This window comes from Syngnathoides biaculeatus, chromosome 4, assembly GCF_019802595.1.
Source record: "Syngnathoides biaculeatus isolate LvHL_M chromosome 4, ASM1980259v1, whole genome shotgun sequence".
NCBI lineage: Eukaryota > Metazoa > Chordata > Actinopteri > Syngnathiformes > Syngnathidae > Syngnathoides > Syngnathoides biaculeatus.
In genome coordinates, this window is record NC_084643.1 from 32,961,922 (window position 1) to 32,981,357 (window position 19,436).

At 42.2% G+C, this 19,436-nt stretch overlaps 3 protein-coding genes across 5 annotated transcripts; 2 read left to right on the plus strand and 1 right to left on the minus strand.

Moving 5' to 3' along the window:
- The first annotated feature begins 46 nt into the window (after positions 1–46).
- Positions 47–7,610, plus strand: LOC133499111 (ras-related protein Rab-14-like). The gene is made up of 8 exons (XM_061816683.1): positions 47–184; positions 586–645; positions 752–805; positions 1,789–1,966; positions 2,050–2,116; positions 2,705–2,792; positions 4,858–4,888; positions 5,104–7,610. Exons 2-8 carry the CDS (start codon positions 594–596, stop codon positions 5,279–5,281), a joined length of 648 nt encoding a protein of 215 aa, XP_061672667.1. The 5' UTR covers positions 47–184; positions 586–593; the 3' UTR covers positions 5,282–7,610.
- Positions 7,611–8,112: 502 nt separating this feature from the next.
- On the minus strand, positions 8,113–12,531 carry mak16 (MAK16 homolog (S. cerevisiae)). The gene is made up of 9 exons (XM_061816682.1): positions 12,324–12,531; positions 12,085–12,134; positions 11,557–11,666; positions 11,416–11,480; positions 11,081–11,232; positions 10,093–10,222; positions 9,910–10,023; positions 9,771–9,836; positions 8,113–8,600 (listed from the first exon to the last, which is right to left on the minus strand). Exons 1-9 carry the CDS (start codon positions 12,336–12,338, stop codon positions 8,373–8,375), a joined length of 930 nt encoding a protein of 309 aa, XP_061672666.1. The 5' UTR covers positions 12,339–12,531; the 3' UTR covers positions 8,113–8,372.
- Positions 12,532–14,607: 2,076 nt separating this feature from the next.
- LOC133498916 (L-rhamnose-binding lectin CSL1-like) lies at positions 14,608–19,194 on the plus strand. Of its 3 annotated transcripts, none has more exons than XM_061816204.1 (7): positions 14,608–14,701; positions 17,387–17,535; positions 17,774–17,809; positions 17,876–17,926; positions 18,621–18,762; positions 18,847–18,998; positions 19,057–19,194. In XM_061816204.1, the coding sequence occupies exons 2-7, from the start codon at positions 17,460–17,462 to the stop codon at positions 19,074–19,076; spliced, it is 477 nt and encodes a 158-aa protein (XP_061672188.1). In that variant the 5' UTR covers positions 14,608–14,701; positions 17,387–17,459; the 3' UTR covers positions 19,077–19,194. The 3 variants fall into 3 exon arrangements, with proteins under 3 accessions (XP_061672188.1, XP_061672189.1, XP_061672187.1); XM_061816205.1 differs by having other exon boundaries at positions 14,685–14,701; positions 17,396–17,535; XM_061816203.1 differs by lacking the exon at positions 14,608–14,701 and adding an exon at positions 14,773–14,950.
- Positions 19,195–19,436: the final 242 nt, after the last annotated feature.

Here is a 19,436-nt window from a genome sequence, read left to right on the forward strand (position 1 = left end):
AGATAACAAAGTGTCCACAAACCCGTTTTTCTCTATCAGAGGCACTCACGAGGAGGTCTCGCGATACGTTGCGTGATTTGGAAGCATTGCGGAAGAGGAGGAGGCTAACAAACGAAGCAAGCTCATCCGTCTGACTGAGGAGTGTCATCTTTTTAACGCTTTGAACCATCACCCGGAAAGTCAGGTAAAGATGCTAAATTTTAATTACCCCATATCGACTATGGGTTTTTTGGGGGGTTCTTTCCGTTAATGTAGCCTCTCCGGCTGTTTAGCACAAGGAACCCCAGCTGTTAGCCGGCTAGCCGTTTAGCGAAGTTAGCTGAGGCAATTAAGCGATATTACATGATTTATTTATTTATTTATTCATTCAGTCACAGGAGGCGTGTATGGTAAATGTATAAAAAAGAGGTATGTTTGTGTTTAGCGCGGAATAAGATTCAAACTGAGCGCTAACACTCGGGCTAAGCGTTAGCTGCCTAGCATGTTGGCACTTAATTGGCCTCTTAATGGCGGACGTAAGCTTTAAAGATAGGCAAAAGTGGAGTAAGCATATTCACCCCCCCCTCAACCCCCACCCGGCCTTAGGAGCAAAGATGACCGCAGCGCCTTACAACTACTCCTACATCTTCAAGTACATCATCATCGGTGAGACGTCACGACCACACCCTACCGCGCATAAACTTTATTATTTTTTATTTTTGGGGTACTGGAGGTTCTTCATTGTGATTTGTCTTTTGTCTTCTTTTCCTAGGTGACATGGGCGTGGGCAAGTCATGTCTGCTGCACCAGTTCACTGAGAAGAAGTGTATGTTAAACATCATCTTTTTCTTTTGGTCTTCGTGATTAAGGTAGCAATTGACAAGACTTCCATAAAATGAAAGTCTGTAAAAATGCTAAATGTTTGGAAAGGCTGCTAAAACCTGATTACCATGCAGCAATAAATTAGTAACTTGAATCATGAGTTTCTGAGGCATTTTTTATTTTTTTGTGGAATGGGATAAAATGGCCATTTTGGCGAATGTTTTTTGGTTGATATTGTCAATTGAAAATCTGGTCTGAAAATGTTGTGAAAAGAAAAGAGAACAACTTCATTATTGTGAGAGGAATTTTGTTTTGTAGTCTGATCTGGGCTTTCCGTGTTTTTCCATCCCATGCCGCTGACGTGTTTTTTAAAATAACTTTATTGGCCATCAGATATTTACAGTCCTTGAAGGAAGGGTTGCAATTTTTTCGTTTCAGTGTGCCGATGTGCAGTGCTCAATCAATTTTTTTATTTTTTGGGGCGATGGTCCATTTCTGTCGTATTCAGCTGTCACTCAGTGTGCGGTGGGCCCTGCATACGTATTTTGGAACGTGGACGTGACCTGAAATACATTGACAAAACCCACAAGCGTATTTCAACTTTCAAAAATCATGAGACTATCATATAACATCACTTTGAGAAAATAGGGAAAAAAAGACTACCTGGCCAGTTCTCTAAATAGGAAGCTTCAGCTGTTTGTCACTCAATGGACAGAGTACAAAAGACAAATATGTTTCCATAAACCATATAATAAAAGTCCACTATCTTAATGCTAACGTGCAAAATTCCTTCTATGGACTGATGAAATTTAGCATTGCGATTACAGCACAATGAAATACAACAGTGGCGCGGCGCAACTCTAAATTAATACTTGCCTGTAAACTGTAAAAACATTAATAAAAATCAACAAACCACAATATAGCTGGGGTTTCGCTGTGAATGTGATTTAATTGTTAAATGACAATGTATGTTATCATTGTGCGCAGTCATGGCTGACTGCCCTCACACCATTGGTGTGGAGTTTGGCACCAGAATCATGGAAGTCCACGGCCAGAAGGTGAAGTTGCAGATCTGGGACACAGCGGGTCAGGAGCGCTTCAGGGCTGTCACCCGCTCCTACTACAGGGGCGCCGCCGGGGCCCTGATGGTCTATGACATCACCAGGTAACGGATTGTACCTTTTTGGAGACATCATCGGGTGGTTGTCAAGTGACATGATGATGGTTGTGGTGCGTGCTTGCATGCAGGAGAAGCACCTACAATCATCTCAGCAGCTGGTTGACGGACGCCAGGAATCTGACCAACCCAAACACGGTGAGGGACAACCTTGGTCACTGTGATTTGACGGGCGCATATGTGCCTGCGCGCCATCGCACTCGCAAATCTGCACAGTCGAGTACAAAAAATCACCAGTGTAAAATTAGTTACGAGTAGAAATACATAGATATTGAAAGACTTCTCTTATTTTGTGTAGTCTTGCCCACTCTTCCCTCTAAGCTGCGCAATTGCGGACTTGTCGCACACTCTCAGCGCACATGAAAACTGATGCAGCGCAGTGAACGTCAGCCTGATATCTTTTTTTTTTTTTTTTAAACACAGAAGTACCCAGTCTCGAACAACAGCTGCTGTTCAGTCTACTTCTACTTCCTAGTTTACCTGACACCGCCCCCCTCCACTCTTAAAGGGGTACACACATAATTACAAACAGAACACAAACCTGCAACTTTATATCTGCGGGCATGACTGACCATTTTTCAAATGTGACTGCAACCAACAACGCTACACTCAAATGACTTGTTAGCGCTAGACCGTGTTTTATTACAGTTCGACACATTTTGTTATTTGTTTCAACTTACATAGCATTTTCTAATATGTCTGACTAAACTTGTTGTGGATGCATAGGTGATCATCCTGATCGGCAACAAAGGTGACCTAGAGGCGCAAAGAGATGTCACGTACGAGGAAGCCAAACAGTTTGCCGACGAGAACGGTGAGAACCCTTTGAAATATCAGTTACCGTATTTTTCACACCTTAAGGTGCACCGGATCATAAAGTGCAGTCTCAAATTTCTGTAGTTAACACATTCATACATACGGCGTGCTTTGTTGTAAGGGGCTAAAACATAAATGTCTACATAAAAAAAGGTAACTGGCCCAAAACTGACTTTGATGGAAGTTTATCCTACAATTTAACAATCTTTTCTTTGAGATCCGCTGGAGGTTTCTGCACCACGGAAGTCTTTGACGGCTTTTCATAAAACGAAAGCTGCAAGACGGATCATCTTGAAAGTGTTCGATCTTCATGTCTTGTGCTGTCGTTATTGCCTTCAGTCGAATGGTAGCTGTAGAGATGTTTCTCCCGGCGGTTCTTTGTTCAATAATCCGTTCTTCAAATTTGGTCTTCTGGCTGTGGTCACCTCGCTTTGTTCCCGTGGAAAGTCTGTCTTGTGGTCTTAACTTGGCGCCGTTCACTTTCTTGATTCCTCCACCTCTGAACCATCGAGTCATTGATGTTGAATTCTTTTGTGGCTGCTCTATTACCATTTACATCAGTGTAACTGATAGCCATAAATGTTGTTTTGCAGCCCACCGGTAGTAAACCTACCGGAGGCGTGGGCGGAGGTAAGCGTACGTTGTGTGCGTATTATGTAATGCTCTCTGATTGGTTTCTCGCTGCCAGCGTAAGTAGTGTACATATTACTTCCTTGTGTCAGTGGAAAATGGTCTGACAGTAAGTCAAGCGGAGCACTTACCAAAGTTGGACAACATTTTTACGTATTACTTAGCGTACCGTCAACGTTTCATAAAATTAAAGGCTTTTAAGTGCGCCTTATAGTGCAGAAAATACAGTACTTTGGGTTATGGACCGACCAGTGGATTGGAATTTTTTTTTTTTTTTTTTTTTTTGGGCAGTGCTGGTGATTGGTGACATCAGCGCTCCCACTGCCTGTTCCGTCTTTGGAACCCTCTTCACCATAAACCTAATTTGGAGTTTAGCTTGTCAATGTTTTTGGAGGCGCAACATTTTGACCGTAAAACTGCGATGTGAGACTGATTAACCCATTCATGGGCAGGGTGGCAATTTTTTGCCTTATTGAGGTAAAAGTCTCCTAACAGGCCACACTCGAGGAAATAATTCTTTTTCGGTTAACGCATAAAACAAAGGGCAAAAAAATGTCCCCTCTCGCGGGTATGTTATCAGTTCTGTGTAGTGGTACTTACACGAGATTAATTAATTCTTATTCTAGAACGACACTTGCGCATTAATAATACTGATGGATTAGCATTTTGAAGACAAACTTGGTTGCATACTGATCTTTCTCCCTTTCTTCTCTCGGAAAACACTCCATGTGTACTTGAGGCAGCCATGTTGGGTCAGGAAGGAAAGGGAAATGACTCCGTGCTAACTTTGACCGATGAGTTATCCTCTCCTGATACCAAATTATGGCTTCAGATTAAAATACTTAAATATTTTGATATACTGAATGATATAATGCGTGAAAATCATGATGTCACAAAAATGGGACGCTGCCCACGAATGGGTTAATTCAAACCTTGCACACATATGAACTTAGCCAATATTGTATATCAGTGGCTGCACATTCACCATACTTAATGCATCCCTGATCATTTTTATAGCTCTAGGTCATGGGGCTCACGTCAAATAACATCTCTGTGTGTGTGTATATGTAATATGAACGCTAAAACCTAAACAAAAGCTGGTATTCTTATTTGTGTGTCATTGTCTTACATTGTAATGTGCATAAGTGTTGTGGAATGGGGGGCACGAGCCAAAAATCGGCTGAATTTGAAAAGGGTTAGTAAGCGCCAGATAAATCAGCCAGCCCGTATTTAAAAGTTAATTTATATTCACTCTTAATGAGTATTAGCGTATTTGTTTTAAACGGGTGCGCTCATGGCTGCACACCCTTGAGGGGGTGGCTTCCTCACACGGTGAGGATGGACTTGATGTGTTTGACTGATGAGGCAGGAAGTTGTATGATGTCATCAGTGCTGTGTATTCTTGATTGACATGTTTGGATTCTTCTGGTTAGGTTTGCTCTTCTTGGAAGCCAGTGCCAAGACGTGAGTACACACACACACACACACACATACACGTTCATAGACTCGCTCACATTAATATTCATATATACACTGGCGCACACACACTCTCACAGATGCTCACACAAAGACTTCCACATTCTCACAGGAACACTCGCGCTCATCACATGCACATACACAGTGAAACTGTAACATTCACAGCGTACACACATGTTGCAATGTTTGTTCGTGTGACACAGCGGTGAGAACGTGGAGGAGGCCTTCCTGGAGGCAGCCAAGCGGATCTACCAGAACATCCAAGACGGTAGCTTGGACCTGAACGCCGCCGAGTCGGGAGTGCAGCACAAACCGTCTGCACCCCAGGGGGGGAGACTCAATGCGGACAGCCAGCCCCCCAAAGAAGGATGCAGCTGCTAACCCACCAAAGGACGGACTTACAAAGTGCTTGTTTTTGATTTGCTAGCTCTCCTGGTCGGGAGTCTCTGAACTCACTTGAATCCCTGATGTCTCATTCTGGACCCCCCCAGGGGGAAGTACATTCAAACACAGGTCTGCCCCACTCTCTTCATCCCAGAATTCCCCCCAAAACAAATAAATATTCTTCCTCCATGTGGACGTGAAGTTGGATCCATCACATTCGAGGAGGCCTTCAGCCTGATTTTTTGGGGAGCCTCAGAAACCACCAGAGATCCCCTTTGTTCTCTACGTCCACACATGGTTTCGTCCAAATGGCTGTTGTCTTTCATCAGGGACATTTCCTCTGAACTGGAAGAGCGATCTTGAAGTCCAATTTTCACCTCGATCCTCATTTCCATACATCGTCACAAATATTTGGAATGATCACAGAAAGTGCGAAGTGTCCTGACAGTCAAGAGGAAAAGTTTCTTCCTGGACTGGAAGATCTTATACATGTTTCAACACCATTATCATTCCCAAACCCCAAATATGGGCTAAGTAGGACCTAAACCAGGTCTCCTTCAGTCCAAGTCAGAAAAAAATGAACAGTGCACCAGGAAAAATTCCTCTGGATTTCTGGACTAGAAGGAACATAACATTAAACTCTCATTTCCAAACCACAAATGTGGACTGACTAGGTCCTAAATCAGGTTTCATTTGGTCTGTGCCATTAAAAAAAAAAACAGAGTAAAAGTAGACTGGGACAGGCGTGTAGACAGTCCAGCAGTGTGTAATGTGAGATCTGACCCACGTTTCAAGTCCAAAGCCCACCCAGAGTCTCATTATCATACCAGATGTGGACTAAGGTCCTTAACTTTGTCTCCAGAATAACCCTAAATACCAAGACCATGATTTGAAGGCTCAGTGATTCTGTTTCGTCCAAGTAGTGCTTTAACCCATTTTTCTTTGGTTCCACGGCAACCTCCTTAAAAGTAAACTGGGGTCTGGGGAAGGACTAAAGGTATTTGAAGGAACAAACAGACTTTTAAACGTAATTCACTTTTTATACGTTTTTCTTTATTGTCCTTCAACTGAATCTTTACTGGCGACCAAAAATGTGCAAGCTCACGTTCACTTTCCTTCCTGATGTAGCATTCCGGGTGCATTCCAGCTAGCTAGCTTCTTTCATGAGCCTCCACGTAGACTGTTAAACTAGCACAGGGTGCAGCGCTGGCCTTGGGCCTCCAGGGGGTGCTAATGCGCAGCCTATATGTCCTGATGAGTTAACACTAAAAGTACAGTATTTGTAGTAGTTTGCGTTTACACTTTTTGCTGCTTTCTGATTGGCCGACAGCAAATGTGCATTCGGACTGCGTCTTTGCTTGTCATCTCAACATATGTTAGCAAATCATTTTTACAAACACATTCTGGAAGACAAGACTTTCCAAATGAGTTGAATCCACTCTAAATGTGCTCTAATCTACTTTTGTCCAGTTTAATGCTGTCTAAAGCAACTTTTAATTCACTTTGAACCGATTTGAATCCAGTTGAAATTGTTTAATCCAGTGTCATTCTACTTGATCCTAAATCTGCTTTATTTCAATTGAAAGTGGTTTCGTGTCTATTTGAATCAAGTCTAAATTCAATCGAGATTGACTTTTAACTCTCGTCCACATCCAATTTAGTCTAGTTCAATCCAATCCAATTGTACTTTAATTCAATATGATCCATTTGAACTATTTTTTTCTTCTTTAATCCACTCTAAAGCTACATTTATCCAATCTAAATCCACTTTAGTCCAGTTTAATTTATACTGGTTTCATGCAGTTGAAATCCAGTTTTATCCTCTGTATCTGACATTCCATTCATTAGTTTGATTAATTTAGTCTGAATAAATTTAATCCATCCTTGTGTGCATCAAATTTAACCCAGTCGAAATGAGTTTAATCTGAAAATACTTTTATCCACATTTGTCAGAGCAATTTAATCCCATCAAAATCTATAATCCAGTAAAAATAAACATTAAAAATGCTAGTTTCTCCTGCCATGGGTCGTCGTGTCAAGCAGCATTACTAGCCTGTGTGTGTATGGAGAGGGGGGGGGGGGTAGAGGTGTCATGTCGTATGCAGAGCTGTGTGGATAATTTTCTCTCCGGCTCTGGTCGCACATGAACAATTATGATGGCGCTTTTTATTTATACTTTATTGTATGTGTATGCATTTCCTTCCATGTGCCACCAGTACAGGGGTTCACATTTTTGTACATATAAAGTAAATACAGACTCAATGTTTGATCACCTTATTATGGGATGTCACGATTTAATGGACAAAAATAAAATTTCATGAACCCATCTGTTTATTTTCCTATGGGACATGGGTTGCTGCAACTCACTGCATATTTAGTAACAAAAGGAAAAATGCCAACATTAAATTATATCCCCCTCTTTTTGTAGCATTTTCAACTTTCCAGTAGGTCAATTAGAATTTTTGGAGCATAAAACATATATATATATATATATATATTTTTTTAAATAAAAACATAGGTCACCTCACCATTGTGTGTGTGTGTGTGTGTGTAGGCCAGCTGAAGCTTTATCCAAACTGTTTTTATACATTAACGTAACCAATTCAGTCTTAAAATACATTTGGAAAAAACACCTATGCATAAAAGTGAGGCCAGAAAAATTGTCAGTGTGTAGGATTTTTGCAATGTAGAGATGTCAACAATTTGGATCCATAAACGCACCATACAGTATTTCCCAAAAGCGTCGTTAAGCTTTAAAAAGTTATGGGGCAATCTCCCCCTCCCCTCCCCCAACCCTCCTAAAAAATGAAGAGGCTTTCGACACAAGATGCACTAAGTCAACCTTTTTTTATTTAAGACAATAGAATTTAAACATTATGCAGATTGACTCAGAAATTAGCATGAAAATAACTATGAACCTTGCTCAAGGACATGTAAAAATATGACAATGGAGATTTTAATTGTTTTTTTTTTTAACTGGTGCTTGTGAGCCATCTTTTGGACAACTTCTGTTTAGTCCGATGACCTTCTGCATCTGAAATCCTGTCGTGACGTCACAGTTCAGTTTGACGGACAGACAGGACCGATCCTACGTGGTGAGGCTCTTTGCGGCCGGTTGCTCCGTTTCCATCTCGTACTCTACCTCCACGTACGCTCGTTTCTTGGGGGCCGCTGAGCCGTTGGCGGGAGATTTGCCTTTGCCACGTGCCTTCTTTTTCTTCTTTGTCGCTCCCTCGTCTCCATCGTCTGTTGACATTTCCTCATCGCTTTTATCCGGGTCTTCCTCGTCGCTGCTCGTCCTCAAGTTGTTCATGTCCTGAAATAAGATGGTTAAAGTTATAGGCTGTAACACGAGATTATCTGATTCTACCTTTTGACCCAGCGGATAAATCTGGATATTGGATAATTTTGATGTCAGGATTTCATGGTGTGAATGCTGATGATAAATCAACACATTCTATACCCACACCAAAAATTTCATATTGTAGGCATCGTTTTAGTTCTTGCACATTTCTCCAGAGATTCTAACCATCCCATTTGCCAAACAAAGTATTGAAAAAAACAAGTTTATACTGACTATGTCTGAAATGTTCGAAAGCTGAACATTTGTAATTAATACCTACATACTGTAAAAACCAGATAACTTAAAATTTGCAAAGCAGCGGACAAAAGGCTGCAATGTTTTTTTTTGTTGTTCATTTAATTAAAGTGATACTTTCATTCAGCTCAGTGGTCAGAGCATTGGTTTGGTAAACCAGGGGTCGTGAGTTCGTATCTCACTGGGGCCTCAGCTCCGCTTGAAGGCTTGGTTCAAGAAGGGCATCCAGCGTAAAAACTGTGCCAAACGAATATGAGTGTTTCATCTTAGATGACACGCTGTGGTGACCCCTAACGGGACAAGCCGAAAGAAACTTATTTACTTTGATTCATTTGTTGACATCTAGTGGCATATTAGTGCTAAGGAAGGTTGCCAAAGTAAATTGAGGAGTTTCATTCATACAAGTGCTTTGCAGGCAGTTTAATGCTAAGGACCTACGTCAAAGTGAATTTAGGAACATCATTTAAAGAAAAGCAGTGCTTTGATAACATGCTTTTGTAGTGCGTTGGCCTTATCTTGTGGCATATGGGTGCTAAGGAACTTTGTAATAGTGAGTTGTAGCTTTATTTAGACAGCTGGGATCTTGGAGTGGAATTTCATTTGAACAGCAGCGCTTTGCTGGTATTATTAGTATTTCGATGCCAAGGAACTACATTGACGCGAGTTCAAGACATCATTTAGACAAAAGTAAATATGTTGAAATTATTTAACAAAGTAGTGATTTGTTGCCATGTTGTGGCAACTATAGGGGATTAAAAAAAAAAAGAGCAAGCTGATAGCATCTGTTTGCAGATTTCACTAACCACCAAGCAGTCACGCGGGGAAAAGGCGAACCGACTTTCATAGCAGCATAATACTGTCAGATGAAGACATTGATAACATTTGTACCTCGAAGTCGCTTAGGTCACTCTCTTCTATTTCATCGGCAGCGACAAACTCCCTTTCGCCGACATCCTGGACAGGAAGTCACACCATCAATTCACACCCCTGCTTACCGGCCGTCATCACACCCGACCTCTGTGCTCACCTCATCATCCACCTCAACCTCCTCCTCCTCTTCTTCTTCTTCTTCGCTTTCTTCGTCCTGCTGTTGCAGAGCTTTGTCGAAGGCCACAATGGGGAAGTTATAAATGTCCCCATACTACAAAGGGAAGACGGCATTAAAAGGTGGGTCTACCTTTGGGAAGGTTCTGCAGCGCTCGGTACTTACAGTTCCTTGCTTGAGCCTTTCCAGCAACTCCTTCTCTATGGCGTTGTCCAGCTGTGCCGCGACCAGAGCTTTTTCCTCTTTTCGTTTCTCCCGACGTTCAACCTTACGACTCAAAGGAACCAACTTCCGCCTGAGGGACCACAAATGCAGATTTATGACCACTTACATTTGAGTTTCTTCTTTTTTTAGGTCAGATGCTGGTGTGTTGCAAATGCAATGTACCGCAAGTGACGTGCTGGGAAATGAAAATATTAAGGACACTTCCAGAGGAATTGGTCAATTGGAAACAGATCGAAGTCAGAACCGGTATTCGATTAAAACCTTCTCTTTATGTTCGCGTGAGTGGTGTCTGCGCCGACATTGAGTTGATTACCTCATCACTGCATGTGACTAAAATGGACCAATCATGAAAGCTCTATCTACGTGGCCCAATGCGTCGGTCACGTGATGCAATGCGGGTGCGTGAGTATAGAGACCTTAATGAGATAAAATCCATCCATCCATTTTCTTAGTCTCTTATTATCCTCAGGGTCACGGGGAGTGCGAGACAGTCGCACTCACAAATCACACCTAGCGGCAATTTAGAGTGTCCAATTAATGTTGCGTGTATTTGGGATGTGGGAGAAAATCGTGAGTGGCCGGAGAAAACCCACGCAGGCACGGGGAAAACATGCAAACTCCACACAGGTGGGTCCGGGATTGAACCTGGGACCTCAGAACTGTGAGGCCAACGCTTTACCAGCAAAGTCCTTCCCATCAAATGTATGACTTTTTACTCAAATTCAAGTCATTTGTTTTAAATTGAAGACTTTGAAGACCTTTTAAAAATGACTTCCAACACATTTATGATCTTGATATTTACACCCATCACTTTTCTGATGTAAAACTTTGAAGACGCTTTAATTTTCCATTGAAGACCTTTTAAAACCACTTGCATCCAATATATTACTTTCTAAATTCTTTCAGAGAGCCTTCATAGCGCACTTACTGCCTCTTGAGGACAAGCTTGCGCATGCGGATCAAGTACTGCGTGATCTTGGTGAAACGCTGTTTGCATTTGTGTCTGATGAAGCGAGGCCAGTAGATGAGGTTCTCGTCGATCTGCTCCAGAGCCTTCTCGTAGTTCTTGCTGAGCTTCACCTACGTACATGCACATTTAATGTTTAGTCAGCAGCGTCATATTTTACACCACGCAGAAACATGTTGACAGGCTGACAAGAGAAGAGAGTACATTGCAATATGTCAATATATGTTACTGCATTCGTTAATTACAGAAATCTTCCCATGTGCATATTTACAAACAGAGCGATTGCAATTGGTCACCTTCTCCCACATTTTGGCAGGAAACGCCGCTCGCTCAATCACCTTCATGTAGAGGAAACATTGACCTGTGTCGCCAGGAGACAACACCACATCAGCTAAATATGCGCAGTCCGAATATTTCAACTCGCTTCCTCGCTGTACCTTTCTCCTCTCGGATGGTGGCATACTGACTGTTGGCCAGTGGACACGCAGAGCGGTTGCACAAACCGGTGATGTTGAACTCATTGCGACAAAATGTTTGACTTTTGGTCCTGAAAAAAAAAAAATATATATATATATATATATATATTAAGAATAATTTCAGTCATTCTACTAGGCTTTCCCGGACAATTTCTGGCTCAAAGGCTTTAAGCTGACATTGACTCTTATCGTTACTCTTTTGCCAGGTTTAAATTACTTAATCATTGGGTTTTTTTTTTTTCAGTAACAGGAGAACATACCATTTCATCATGTCCGCATGATGTTTTGTTGTTTTCTAAATTTTAGGCTCGTAAGGGATTTTCTGTAGATTTGCCGAATAAAATCATACGTTCACAGGATTCGGACGCGATTAAAAATATATATATATATTTGTACGCGACACTACTATTCTTACTTTCTGTGATGATTGAAGTAAACCCAGGGGATGCACTTGCTCTCAGTTTGGATGTTAACGTGTTAGAAACTTACTTTACTTTGTAAGAGCAGAACTGCTTGTTGCCTATAATGTCCCAAATCACCTGCATTGACACAAAACACATGGTTAAAGGAAGGGAGCCACCATCACATGAAACGTCATAACTAAACCTCAGAAGGCCTGAAAGTATTTTTTAAAATGTTTATATATACACAATTTTTCTTGGATTTATAATGCGACGAGTATCATGCTAACGTTAGCGTGATCGAACATTAAGTTTTAAAACACTGACGTCGTCGTGTTGCATGTTGATTTATTTTACACCGCGCCGCTCCCAGCTTCACTCCTCTTCTCCAGCGGCGTGGAAAGAAAGACACATATATATTCAAACGGAATTTAAATGGACCGGTTTCGTCTCAAACAAAGCACATGGACGCGATGAGAACCACCATCTTTAGTTGCTCCACACTACGGACGTGGAGATATCGCGAGGTGTCGGAATTGCCCCGTGACATTGTCAAACATCGCGAGATCAGAAGAGGCGCACAAAGTTCCAATCCTTCTGCGAACATAGAAATATTTTCTCACTGATTGGTTGGAAGAAATATCTATTTCCGGGCCACCTTGCGTTATTGTGATTCCCACATATTTCCCAGGCAGGATTCACCGTATTCCATTATTACTGACTGCAGCACACGCTCCGCTGTTCTATGATTGGCTGTTGTGTCCAGGTAAAACGCGCACAACTGCTTCGAAACGGGGGGAAAAAGTATGTGACCGAAATGTGGCATCTTATGTTTCTCACTCACCCAGACCCAGACCCACACTGAACTCCCTTCAACACTAACCCGTCATAAACCTAACCACAGCAAAAGTTGTTTTCTTTTTATTCCCCACGAATGTGATACATCTTTGGTCATTACGTCATTTCGTGACACCCTCGAAACCCCCGATCTAAAAAAAATAAAAAGGAAAAAAAAAAAAGACTGGATGGCTCATTGGCCACCGAAACTGAAGTCGCCATCCGCCATCTTGATACTCCCAAAACAACCGTGCTGACCTGTGCAGCGACAGTTTGTTTTGTGGCTGTGAGAAAACATTCCGCAGGTGAATTGGAAAGGTTTGCTTTGACAGTTAAAGTTTGTTTGTAAAGGTTTTTTTTTTTTCAAATTTATTTTCTGATGAGCTTAATTCCCTTGAACAAAGTTTTGTGTACGCTTGCTGTTGTTCACTGTTCACTCTCTGCTACACTTTTATAGGCCGAGGGGTTTTCCCAAAAAAATGATGTCAATGTTTTCCCAAACTTCATCAGTGGATAAGCAAGAAAACACATTTTCTGTGAAATTTTTGATGAATTTCACAATACAAAACTCTGCAAGTTGAATTTGATTTCCAAATGCGAGGAAACAAGTTCAAATGTTCTGTCTGAAATAGGACGTCACATAGACAACAAATGAACAATGCGTTTAGCATGTATTTTCCCATTGCGAGTTCTGATTTCCAAAAATATATTGAACTGACTGACTTAAAATTGAATCTTTTTATGACGAAAAATGCTGTGTTTCCGATGATAGTGATTCACAGCGTATTTTGGGATGTCACGGAAATCGGGCCCAAGGTAATATGCAAGGTTTCTTGGTCGTCACTGTGTTATATGTATTTCCTTTGCACTTAACCTTTTTGGGCTTACCAAGTCGAATTAAAAATCATTCATGTTACCAGAACTGGAAAAAAAAATGTGAAGATCACACGACCACTTTTAATTCTACATGCCAAACTTTGAGAAAACTCCCGGCATAATCCAACCCGTATCCCATGTTTCACCGTTTTGGGAGTACCAAGATGGCGGCCAACTGGCTTCAACCAATCGACATAGCGTTCAATGTGTATGCGCTATCCAGTCTTTTTTTTTTTTTGTTTTTTTTTTTTGGGATCAGTGCTCGAAGACAGCACTTCCCGCTACACAGCAGCCAATCATGTTGCAGCAGTACGTGTCTCTCTCACACACGTGCACGAACCCCGCTATGAACGTCACCTCCGCTTTATTATCTCCGATCCAGAGCAAAATACGGATTTTCTATATAATAACGTTCTTCTTGTGGAAACCGCCCTGAAACTCTTCGGCTTCAACCTGTTGGACATTTTGAAAAGACCCGCGCATGTGTCAATGTGCTCCCTATCTAACATTTATCTGACAACATAGTTAACCATATTAACATGAATTGAGCCACTGTCTCTCGATAGCAGACGTCCAAGTGATGGCGTGACGCACGAGTACGTCATCTTTTTGACTTCTTAATGTGATTTCTTTATAGCTGTGCGACATGCCGTGCTTCGCTGCATACAAGTTCATGGTCAGATGGACTAAGGCACAATGCGTAACAAAGTTAGGCGTGTACCTTTACACGTACATCTACGTGATTGCGCCAATCATCATCTTCATGAACCAGAAAGATCATTGTCAGGAGGCGGGCTCACACTTTTTTTTTACACCGAGTAACCATCATTTACACTCGAGAGCGTGAAGTTGACATCTCCCGGCGCGGTGTTATTGTGACGTCACATCACTGATATACATTGCCAAACTTGCCCGCACCAGGACGCGACGAGATTGTTTCACGACAAAAAAAGAGAAAGAAGGAAAACTTCACTCAACCGGCGCGATGCATTGTGGGTTAACACTGATTGTAGTGAGAAGAGCTGGCTTTTACGCACGCGCACAAGAGTTGCGGAAGCTTTGCGTCACTTGACAAAAATCAATGAAGCTCAACCGAACGTATTCCAATTAAATTCGATTTTGTTATGTTTCACAGTGTACAATTGTAAGGATGTCAAAGGACGTCAACTTTCACGTGAAATTGTACCCAGAACAATGTTTTCCCTTGACTGGAAGTTGAAGCCGAATTACCACGTGAAGGGGTCTGCGCAGGCCAGTTTTTATATGATAATGATAATCAAGCTATATTTGTTTTTAAAAAAGGTAGTTGACGTAAGGCTAAAACAACAATGATATAAAACGCTGTAAATTGTCTAAAGTGCACATACATAAAGAGCACATAAAATAAATACATCACAGTTACATTAAAACCATATAAAATCAAGCATTCATGTAAAAAAAAAAATAAGTCTTCTACATGTCTCATGTAGTAGTAATGTTTTACACAATTTACTGTAATATCCGGAAAATCACATCACCAAAACCAGGAAAATTAGAAGAGCTTACTTCCTGCATATGTTCCTCTAAGGAACGTGACTTGGGTTTGACTACGTTATTATATTTTAAGGTGAACTTGTTAAAATGTTGATGGCTGGGGTCTTCACACAAAAATCAAACACCTATGTCATTTATTGATACAAATATGATATATGTAGGTGGCACATTGGCGTAGCTGGAAAGCGTTGGCCTCACAGTTCTGAGGGCTAGGGTTTAATCTCGGCCCTGCCTGTGTGGAATTTGCATGTTCTCCCCATGACTGCGTGGGTTTCCTCCGGGCACTTCAGTTTTCCCCCACGTCCCAAAAACATGCAACATTAACTGGACACTCTAAATTGCCCCTAGGTGTGATTGTGAGTGCGACTGTTTGTCTCTATGTGCCCAGCGATTGGCTGACAACCAGTTCAGGGTGTACCCCCCCCCCTCCTGCCCATTGACAGCTGGGATAGGCTCCAGCACTCCCCACGACCCTCGTGAGAATAAGCGGCTCATAAAATGGATGAATGGATGTATACAGTATGTGTGTGTGTGCGTGCTTATTAGCTCTTTAATGACAAGGACTGGCTAACTGTGGCTAAAGGTTTAGCAACTAAAACAGATATGATGTTGTGATTATCTACACACACATGACTTGGAGACTTTTACACTGTTATACTGTTCGAGGTTTCATGACTCAGTGCCAACCCTGCTAATGTAGCCGTTTCTCTTGTTTGTTACACTAACAACTTCCATCCTGATTAAAGGGGAAATCCAGTGCTTGCATGAACAGTGTATCCAATAGGTCACGTAATATGGACCCTATTTCGACAACGAGTGTTTTGAGAAGATTTTTATCGACAATTACAAATTTTCAAGGGCGCTGACATTTTCGCGACTCACATGATCTCGACGGAGGAATACTGGTTCTTCGGGCGGAATGACGTGGAGTATGACTACTCGGAGGCCTACGCGCAACATAAGTGTGTAAACAAAGGCCCCCGGGAGCTCCGGGCCAGCAGTTCTTTGGACGGGAATGACGTGGAGCGTGATGAGCGAGCTCCGGCACGAGCCGAGCTTTCAGGCAGTGGAGTCCTTTAGCCCCGGACGCCGAAGCTTGGCTAACGGCCTCCGCCGCCACCGAATCTCGGCTAAAGGCCTCCCCGGACGTTGAATGTCGGCTTGTGGCCCGCCTTTGGTGGCGGTGGAGGTCTTTAGCCTAGCTTCGGCGTCCGGGGCTAACGGCCTCCGCTGCCTGGAACCTCGTCTCGCAGCCCTCTCCGCGTCATTCCCGTCCGAAGAACCATCCGCGGCTTCCGGCCCGGAGCTCCCGGGGGCCTTTGTTTACGCACTTATGTCGCATGTACAGTAGGCCTTGAGTAGTCAGAGTCCGAAGAGTCATTCTGCCCGAAGAACCATCTGAATATTCAACATTAATTCCAGCCACAGGTTCAAATCTGTATGGAAGTATTCCTCCGTCCCTCCGTCTTCCCTATCAACCGATACTGCTAGTTCTTCATCAGATGAGGGTAAATCCGAGAAATCAGCACTGGGCATAATGGTGTCCCATGTAAATCCTGTGTTTGGAACGGCACGGTACATGTCAGATACGCCCACGTAGATCATGTGACTCGCGAAAATGTCAGCGCCCCTGAAAATTCGTACTTGTTGATAAAAATCTTCTCAAAACACTCTTAAATGAGAGAGGATTTAACATCACATTGTCGAAATAGGGTCCATATTACGTGACCTATTGGATACACTGTTCATGCAAGCACTGGATTTCCCCTTTAAACAGGATGGAAGTTGTTAGTGTAACATACAAGAGAAACGGCTACATTAGCAGGGTTGGCACTGAGTCATGAAACCTCGAACAGTATAACAAGCACTGGATTTCCCCTTTAATGCTAACACTACTGATGCTAATCACTTGTTGCTGAAGTATGGAGGCTAACCGTTTTGATTCCATCAACGTCCTGGCTCAAATTTGAATGCTGAGGTTTAAACGCAGGTTTATTGAAGCTAACAGGTTTTTATGCTAACATAGGTGTTTGGTTAATAGCTGCAGCCGTCGTAGGGTTCACATCCGTCACAATTCGTGACTTGAAGTTTGAATTTATGGAGCCGTGGTGCAGTTTTCGACACGCTCGCCACATCTGTTTAAGGGGGCCCAGCCGGTTAGCCGGCGTGCTTGGGACGTGTGTGTGCTTGCCCACCTCGGATGTTTAAATAGCCGCGATGCTAACGTTGGCGCCTTCACTGGATGCCTGCCTGAAAGACGGCGCCATCATGTTCAGGATGCTTGCTTTGGCCTGTGAGTATACCGCTAACATTTGAACATTAGGAGTTTACGTTGATGACATCACCACACTTTAAAAGCATTTACATTCAATACTTTATTTTTGTTCGTATACTGAGAGATTTCTCATTTTTAACCCTCGTAACCCTTTGTTGAAATTTACTAATCCTCATCACTTTTTTTTTTAAACATCTCTTTTGGGAAAAATAAGAACATTATTCAAAATATAATATACTTTTTTTTTAAATTCCAGTGACTTCTGCGCTTTACTTCTTCTCTCACACAGCTGGTAAGTTTTATATAAACAAAAAATGATTTTGATGATGATGATGATGATGATGATGATGTGTTTCAGAGGGCGTAGTGGTCTATGCGTGTCACAATGACACGGCTGTGATGTCCTGTGGTAATAAAATACACACATTGTTGTTTTTAAATGACACCGTACGTGTGTATTTCTGTTTTGTGCATGTTTTTTCTCTGTGCACATGTGTGTGTGGGCACATTATTTTTGTGCATTTGTCTTGTGTGTGTATGAATTCTGCTTGTGGTGTGTGTGTTTATATAAACTGTCTCTTTTGTACATGTGTTTTTTCTGTGTATCACTACACGTTTAATGTGTTTGTTTGTGTGCGTATACGTTTAGTTTCAAAAGTAACATATTTTTCCCAATAATGACCTCAAAGGCCACCTCATTGATATAATCTGTTTGTTGGAGATTTTGAAAAGGTTAGAATAATTTTTTGACACATGATATAATCCTAACCTTTTAACAGTTTCATCTTTATCCTGTTTTATCTTTGACGCCAAATTCCCTTTTCTGGGTTCAAATTAAGAAAGGTAATCATAATGTCATCAAATGTAATTGGTTCTATTACTATAATTAGTTGAAATAGATATACTACTATTATATTTGCAACCAGGTGACTTGTTATTTTTACCCACCTTCATCTCTGAAGTACTGTAATCTTTTCAAGACTCGCTTCTGTTGTTGTTTTGCGTGTTTAGCATTTTTTGTGTCTATTTTTGTGTTTGTGCACGTGCGTGTTTTGTGTGTGTGATCAGATATTGATATTTCTTTCATATACTTGCGTGCGTAGAGTCGGGTTTTAAGATCCGGTCGGACCACATTCTGTACAAAGTGGGTGTGGGTACTCGCTGCGGGGAGGGCAAGCATCACCCCGACGACGGCGAGGGCGTCTTCTGTTCCTTCCCGTGGGCCGAGATGGTGGTGGAGGACCTGTGAGAAGACCGCACACACTCACCTGAGAGGAAACAGGAAGTGACGCTGTCTGATGCGGGTTTATTTTTGCATGTCGTCTTCAGCTGCGGGAACCGGCGGTCGTGTGAGGTTCCCGTCACCGAGGTGGTGTTTGGAGAGTATCCCTGCAAGGAGAATACGCGATACCTGGAGGTGGCCTATACCTGCGTCGCGCAGGCGCCCCCACCGCCGCCGCCGGGACCTGTCAAAGTTGACTGTATGTTCACGCAAGTACCCTCGGGTGCACACACACTGACCTCTGTGTTCTTTTGTAGCTGACGACAGCACTGCCTGAGCATTTTCATCAAGGAGGCCCTTCACTTCCTGCTGGAGCCGGATGATGATGACCATGATGATAATCTTGATGATCATGATATCACAGTGTAGTTTATTGAAGATGGAATAAAATGGCATTTCACTTATTGACTCATGTCCTTTTATATTTATAAGAAGGAATCAAGACAACACACATTCTTGTATTTACATCCCTGTGAATACACTCACGTCAGTAAGAGTGCCTACACACACGTTAATGCCCTGTTGGTCATGTCTATTTTAAAACATCCATCCATCCATCCATCCATCCATCCATCCATCCATCCATCCATCCATCCATCCATCCATCCATTTTCTTTGCCGCTTACTTTCACAAGGG